The 7530-nt window shown below is 47.9% G+C and overlaps 1 protein-coding gene across 2 annotated transcripts in view; it reads left to right on the top strand.

Annotated features, from left to right (window-relative positions):
- Positions 1-2013: 2013 nt before the first annotated feature.
- The window catches only part of LOC122881066 (acidic leucine-rich nuclear phosphoprotein 32 family member E-like), a 5828-nt gene continuing 311 nt past the window's right edge, over positions 2014-7530 (top strand). The window contains exons 1-7 of one of the 2 annotated variants that reach the window (XM_044206753.1): positions 2014-2231; positions 4088-4237; positions 4373-4495; positions 5237-5396; positions 5741-5862; positions 5946-6015; positions 6604-7530. The exon at positions 6604-7530 is cut by the window's right edge and continues 311 nt beyond it. In XM_044206753.1, the coding sequence (XP_044062688.1) occupies positions 2178-2231; positions 4088-4237; positions 4373-4495; positions 5237-5396; positions 5741-5862; positions 5946-6015; positions 6604-6683 (759 nt within the window). In that variant the 5' untranslated portion in view covers positions 2014-2177 and the 3' untranslated portion in view covers positions 6684-7530. Of the gene's footprint in view, positions 2232-4087; positions 4238-4372; positions 4496-5236; positions 5397-5740; positions 5863-5945; positions 6061-6159 lie in introns of both variants that reach the window. The other variant, XM_044206754.1, reaches the window with a different exon arrangement.

Below are 7530 nucleotides of genomic sequence, written 5' to 3'. Positions count from 1 at the left end.
GCAATCAATCTTTGTAAAAACAAATTACAGACAGCCCTGTGTTGTCTAGATGAAGCCCACAAATTCTCAGAATGTTGTCTTGATAACTGAATTTTTGACACTAGTTTGAAATCTGCCACGAGTAACCCTGCATCCTGGGAGCGCAGTGCTCTAGTCGGGTAATAAGGTATTATGAGCTCTTTAAGATACGATGGTGCCAGACCATTAAGAGCTTTGTAGGTGAGGAGAAGGATTTTAAAATCTATTCTGGATTTTACAGGGAGCCAGTGCAGAGAAGCTAATATTGGAGAGATATGATCTCTTTTCCTAGTTCTTGTCAGTACACGTGCCGCAGGATTCTGGATCAACTGGAGAGTCTTAAGGGACTCATTCAGCAGCCGGATAATAAGGAACTGCAATAGTCCAACATAGAAGTAACAAATGCATGCACTAGTTTTTCGGCATCATTTTGAGACAGGATGTGCCTGATTTTTGTAAAGTTACGTAGGTGAAAGAAGGCAGTCCTTGAAGTTTGTTTAATGTGGGAGTTAAAGGATGAATCCTGATCAAAGATAACTCTGAGGTTCCTTACGGTGCTGCTGGAGGCCAGGGCAATGCCATCTAGAGCAACTATATCTTTAGATAATGTGTCTCGGAGGTGTTTGGGACCAAGTACAATAACTTCAGTTTTGTCAGAGTTTAACACAAACTGAGATCGATCTGATAGACAGGATTTAAACCAGCTTAGTGCGGCTGCTTTAATGCCAACTGAATGTTCCAGTCTCTGTAATAGTGCTGCATTCGACACCATTGACCATCACATCCTGAGATCTAACGAGACAAGTGCAGAGACAAGTCCATTGTCTGATGCAATTAAAGGTCATTTGTAATTTAATAAGTTTGTTTCATGTGGGAGTTAAAGATTTTAAATTCATGTTGCTAACTCGACATCTTCTCTCTCCCGTAGTTCTGTGCTTTCTCGTTTCTCTCCTCTCTCCTTCTGTCGCTTTCAGCAGGTATTTCTGCCTCCGGAGCTGCAGAGTCTGGATCTGTGGTTGTGGGCCACCTGCTGCCCCCGTGTTCCTGCAGAGTCTGGATCTGTGGTTGTGGGCCACCTGCTGCCCCCGTGTTCCTGCAGAGTCTGGATCGGTGGTTGTGGGCCACCTGCTGCCCCCGTGTTCCTGCAGAGTCTGGATCTGTGGTTGTGGGCCACCTGCTGCCCCCGTGTTCCTGCAGAGTCTGGATCTGTGGTTGTGGGCCACCTGCTGCCCCCGTGTTCCTGCAGAGTCTGGATCTGTGGTTGTGGGCCTACTGCTGCCCATAGGTGGAATTTGCATTGCCCCCCCCACATAGGAAAAGTGCAATTAGATAACTTATGTTATGAATTGGCGCTATATAAATAAAATTGAATTGTATTTGTTGTAACTGTTTTTACTTATTTTATCTAGTTTCATCTTTAACGTTTTGAATTTGATTAACGTTTTCATTCCTTGTTTTACTGTAAAGCACTTTGTAGCTTTGTTTTTGAAAGGTGCTTAATAAATAAGTTATTAGTATTACTACTACTACTTGTCATTTCAAATGTAAAAAAGCAGCTGAAAGGAAATATAATTTCTCTAAGGATCAGTGTTTAAACTGATAAAATATCATACAAAACATAAAACATCTAATGTGTATGACTGTATCAAAGAGCTGAGTGCAATAATAATCAGAGTTTGTTCAAAAGATAATGTATAAACATTTATTTACTGTTGTTTTGTGCCTTTAAGAGTGAAAAACTAAGCGAACCTGAAGGTGTCAGTGAAATATGGCGCCAACGAGGACAAAGAGTGGGAGTATGTAAAGTTTAAATGTTTCATGTTGGCCTTCTCATTGGTTATAAGGAAGTAACGCCTCTGCAATTCCAACCAATCGTAGGGAAGAGTCTTGCATAATACGATACCGGGGGAGGGGCTCTATGAATGGCTCATTATCGGACCAATAAGAGACCAGAATCTGAAATATATGAATATTCATCACGACGGGGGCGTGGTCTCACTGCAGCGGTCGGGCGCGAGCGAAGATGGAGGTTTAGTTGTCGCCTGATATCTCCGGGAGAAGGAAGCCCACTGTGAGAGCGCGCCTCAGTGAACCGTCTTTTAATTTCAGTTTTCCTTTGTTATACTTTGTTTTTTTTTGCCCTCTGTTCGGGCTTCAACATGGAGATGAAGAAGAGGATTAGCCTGGAGCTGAGGAACAGAAATCCAGCTGAGGTGTGTAACTACAACAGCGCGGACTTTAATTTATTTATTTCCAGAAGGAATTGGTGAAGGATGCAGACTCGAGCGAAACGACGATGCTGAAAGCGTTCAGCGGCAGCGGAGGTCGAGTGTTCCCCGCTGAATCTGTAAAACTGTCTCTTCCGACATTTTGACCCAGAAAACAACTTCACCGCAGCTCCAACATGGAGGAAACTCCTCCGGCCGCTTCTGGAGGAGCCCGCCGCGTGCAGGCGAGCTCTCTCCCCCGAGTTCTCGCCCGCTCGTGGGAACTCCCCGGAGCTTCGCGCGAGTGTCCTGCAGCTAGCACCTAGCATACGGGCTAACAGGCTAACCTGGCGAGCGCCCAGCCCTCATAGTAGACCTTGGTCCGGATTAGTTGGCTGAGGGTCAGCGCTAGTACTCGGTAGTAAAGGAAAAATACACCTGCGCGTGTTTTCTGGGCTTCGGCTACATTTGTTTAAACCCTCTTGGTTCACCGCGCGGCCGAACAGCTAACAGTTTAACCTTCAGTGTTTAAATAGTTGGTTATCCACGATGCTTGCAATCCGATGGCGCGTCAAGCCAGACTCCATTCTCAAATCCCCAAGTTATAAATTGACTTGGTTATAAGCCAAAATACTTTTCTGCCCCAGCACGTTTTAAATCTTTTTACAGTTCTTCAGGCGCTGCTGGTCAGTTCGGCCCACACTTAATGCAACAACAGTCCTTCATTTAGAAAAGACTCCAAACTTTTAAGACTGGTTCACCCTGCTGTTCCCGCCCACTCCGGCGTGTTGCGGTGGTATAATTCACGGGGTAACGACCCTGACATCGCTGTGCGCAACAGTTCTAACATCGAAATAACGTCCTGTGCAGTTCGGTGTGTTTAAGCTGGAGAAATATGTGATGTAACGCTAAAGATTAAGAGTCTGGTGTTTTTTCTGAAGGAGTCTGGCTAAACGTTTTCTCCACAGATGAGAATTCACGTTTCTACGGCACCAGTTTGGTTGATGAGGCGATTCTTATCCGAACTGTTAACAGCATTTCCCTCCATTACTTAAATACGACCTGATAGTGTGTGTGGCCGTTAACCGTGAAGGGCTGCGGTGTCGGTAACGGCAGAGAGGTGCAGCTGTCTGCGTGCGTCTCCGTCACTCAGCCGTTCACGCTTCATCAAAGAGTGTTTGTTGGGCGAGATGAGTCTCTCCAGCACAAACTGTCCGTCCTTCCGGGCGAGCTGAAACCCGAGTGAAGGTTTTTCTCTCTCAGTATTTTAAACCGTCTCCTGTCGGTCCAGTTTGTGAAGTGGTCTCTCCTGTAACCTGAAACAGGCTTTCAAACACTCTGTGGAGCCCACTTGTGGTTCCAGTATTGTAGTTCTGTATGTAGACCCGGTCTAATGAGGTCTGGATGCAGGATAATCACTAAACATCACGCTCCGCTTCCTCCTCTGAACCAGATTATTGTCCCCTGACCAAGAGAAGCATCAAGTCTTCCCCTGCGTGAGGCTGCAGCCACCAAATCCTGAACGCTTGAGCTAAGAACCGACTAAATGATTATTGGATCATCAAACTAGCTGCAGATCCATTTTTTGATATTTGAGCATTTTAAAAAGTCAACATTTATTTAGCATTTCTCTGCTTTGTTTTCTTGTCATTTATCAGCTGACGTGTTTTTTTAAATATATAGATATATAGAGATAGATATGGATATAGATATATCTATAGATATAATCTGCAGTGAGCTAATATCAGCTGATTGATCGTCAGCGTGCAGAAATGAGCTGATGCAGATTTTCGAACAATACCAATCGAGCGTTCGTGAGTGTTCCTGCTGTTGGTCGTGGTCACATGGTGTCTTGTGGTCAGGTGGTGGCGCTGGTGGTGGATAACTGTCGCTCCAGTGACGGGGAGGTGGAAAGCCTGACGGACGAGTACACGGGGCTGGAGATCCTCAGTATGGTGAACGTCGGCCTCACCTCGCTCTCCAAACTGCCCTCGCTGCCCAAACTGCGCAAGGTCAGTCTCACACTTCCTGTTTCCCACAATGCAACACCGTTTGCTGAAGGTTGTGTACGGACCGGACTTGAGTGCGCCCTCGTGGTGTTGCTGCAGGCGTGCGTACCTGTGTACTGACGGCTGTGTGTGTTGCAGTTGGAGGTGAGCGATAACGCCATCTCAGGAGGTTTGGACGCGCTGGCAGAGAAATGTCCCAACCTGACGTACCTGAACCTGAGCGGCAACAAGATCAAGGAGCTGAGCAGCGTCGAGGTTCTGGTAAGTCCGTACCCGCCAACGTTCAGGTTTTAAGCTGCAGGAGTTTTCCCGCCGGCTGTCGTTTTGTCAACAGCTGACTCTGTTGGATCGGGATCGAGGTCTGGGTTGCCAGGTTGCGGAGACAGGTGAGTTGTGTTTCATAGACGATCTGGCAACTTGTGTGACGCCAGACAAACCGTGTGTTCATGGTAAGGTTTGAGGACCCTGTCCCGCATCAGGTTTCCTCAGTCTGCAGGTCAGCAGCGTGTCCCGAGAGGTGTTTCCTAAAACCGGACCAGCAGTTAAACCAGGCTTATGTCCGTAAGTCCGGCTTATTTTCAGTTTCATAAAGGAGGTTAAAATAAGTTTGAACTGGTCCCTCCCTCCTGACTCTCCTGGTCCTGCTCCTGGTCCCGGTCCTGGTCCCGGGCCTGGCCAGGTTCGGACTGAAGTGCAGTTTTACTCTCAGCCTGTAAGTTTGTGTTGTACTTTGCTTTTCAACACAGCGTGCTGGAGGCGTCTGACGGTGTAAGGTGCTGCTGATCCAGCGGCGACCCGGTGGACTCTAATATTGATTCATGTGTTAAATATCTGCAGCTCTGACGTAAACCGGACCGGACTCGCTCAAACCGGGATTTTCACAACACGAGCCGCTTTTTGTTAACAGCAGCTTGATCTGGTCTCCGGCGGCGGCTCAGAGCTCGCAGCTGATTCGCAGCGAACGTCCAGGTGTGCTGACCTCACTCATCCTCTCGTCCGCAGCAAAACCTGAAGAACCTGAAGAGTCTGGACCTGTACAGCTGTGAAGTGTCCACGCTGGACGACTACAGGGAGGGCGTCTTCGAGCTGCTGCCTCAGCTCACGTATCTGGACGGATACGACCAGGAGGACAACGAGGTGCCCGACTCGGAGGCCGACAACGGTGAGGCTCCGCCGCTGCACGACACTTAAACTACAGGCTGCTCGGATTAGAGGCGGGGCCGCGTTTTAAACCGCCTCGCGCCGCATGTCGATCCACGTGTTTAAGTTAACCGTGTCGCGTTGACGGACTGAAGGGAAAGTCACTGTTAATTCGAGCCAAACCTTTAAAGACACACAGACGCGTATGACTGAGCGTGTAACACGAGGACGATGATGATGATGATGATGAAGAAGTGAACATCAGACCGCAGCGATTCCCTTCAGTCTGAAACACACGACACAGAATTCAGACTTTACCTGCGTTTGTCATAAACGTTAAAAAGTTTGGCCGCCATTTTGTTCCAGACGATGACGATGAAGCCGGCCCACCTGGAGATGAGGACGAGGAGGACGAGGATGACGAGGAAGGCTCTGAAGGCGACGAGGACGAGGTCGGCCTGTCGTACCTGATGAAGGAGGGGATCCAGGTGAGCCTGCGGCAGGCGATGTGTAACGCAGAGCGGCTGTCGACTGTTTGTGTTGTTTCACTGACGTTTGTTCTTCGTCTCAGGATGAAGAAGATGACGGAGACTATGTTGAAGAGGATGAGGAAGAGGAGGAGGAGGAGGAGGAAGATGGAGGTTTGTGTTTAGTTAGTTTTAAACCCGACTGCAGGATGAAACATTGAAGTGTGTGTGTGTGTGTGGTCACATGGTCTTCCTCAGCAGACGGCGTTGTTAGTGGGTTCGTCCTGAAGATGATCGGAAAAACAGAAATCTGCCGAGGAAGATCATGTGACCTGATCAAAAGCTACTAAATGGACCTTGTGGTGACGATGTGTTGTGTATATTTTATATTTGCGCTCCTCGTTTGCACTGCAGCTGCTGCGGTTTCCCTCCGGATGAACAAACCATCCGGTCTTTGGTCGACTAGATTACTGTTATCACCTGCGATTGCATCACAGCGATTACATCACAGCGCCGGCGATTGCATCACAGCGATTACATCACAGCGCCTGCGTTTACAAAATCTCTAAATTTTATGCCTTTGTCATTTGGTTTTTGTCGTAAAATCATGGTTTTATTGTTGAAGTAATTTCTTTTTGCAACTTTCTTGTAATATTGTGACTTTTTTAAACTTTCAGTGTTGTGACTTTTATTCTGAAAGTCTCAGGTTTCAGTGATACGTTGAAGAGTCGCTTTAATTTGAAAAACCTCTTTGCGTCTCAGATGCGGACGCCGCGGGGGTTCAGGGGGAGAAGAGGAAGAGAGATGCAGAGGATGAAGGTGACGACGACGACGATGAATAACCCCCCCTCCCCCCCCGTGACTTCTGACCCCGCCGGCCGGACGCCGCCTCAGAGCCGAAGACAGACAGGTTCAGGATCAGTTCTCAAACACACCTGGGGAAACTAGTTCCACGTTTATCCCCGTCATGTGACTGATGATGTCATGGTTAACCCTGTAACATGTGATCAGGTCACAGATCAGCTGACGAACAGGAAGTGTTCAGGCTGAACTCTGCTGTCCGGTGTTGTGATTGATGCGTTCAGGTGCAGTAGCGAGCGTAGGTCGTCGGCGTGTCGGCAGCTCCTGCTGCTAGCTGCCATGCTAACGTTGCTAACAGACGTTCGCTACGTGTCGTAGGTTTCCGTAGCAAACCTGAAGCTGCGTCTTTCTGTCCGCTCTGATCTGAGGTCAGTTTATCGTACAGCGCCAGCAGCGATTGGCTGAGCAGCTCGGGTCAAAGTTACAAACACGGTAATGTGAACACGGCGTTACGCAGCCCGTAGACGCCTGAACGCCTCGCGCTGCGTTCTTTACTTGAGTAAATCACCGGAGTACTTCCTCCACCTCTGGGTGTTTGATCTCTTAGTTTTATTGATTATTGATCTGATTTTAAACTCTGACTTCACTTCAGGTCAGCAGGTCACCACCTGTAGGCTGGTCTGTGACTCGAAAGACTACACTACCCATGAGCCTCAGCAGCTGTTGCTACGGAGACACTTCTATCCAGCACTGTGACATCAGAGTTTTTTCTGAATTGATCCAAAAATCGATCCAGAGGTGATTTGATTAAAATGAGTCTGAAGCTCTCTGATTGGATGCTTCTGACAGCAGTGCACTCTGGGAAGATTTTTGTCTTTTATAATATGA

The sequence above is a fragment of the Siniperca chuatsi genome, linkage group LG9 (genome assembly GCF_020085105.1).
Source record: "Siniperca chuatsi isolate FFG_IHB_CAS linkage group LG9, ASM2008510v1, whole genome shotgun sequence".
Taxonomy (NCBI): Eukaryota; Metazoa; Chordata; class Actinopteri; order Centrarchiformes; family Sinipercidae; genus Siniperca; species Siniperca chuatsi.
The sequence above is the reverse complement of the archived record's forward strand: the minus strand, read 5'-3'. Positions and strand labels throughout refer to the sequence as shown.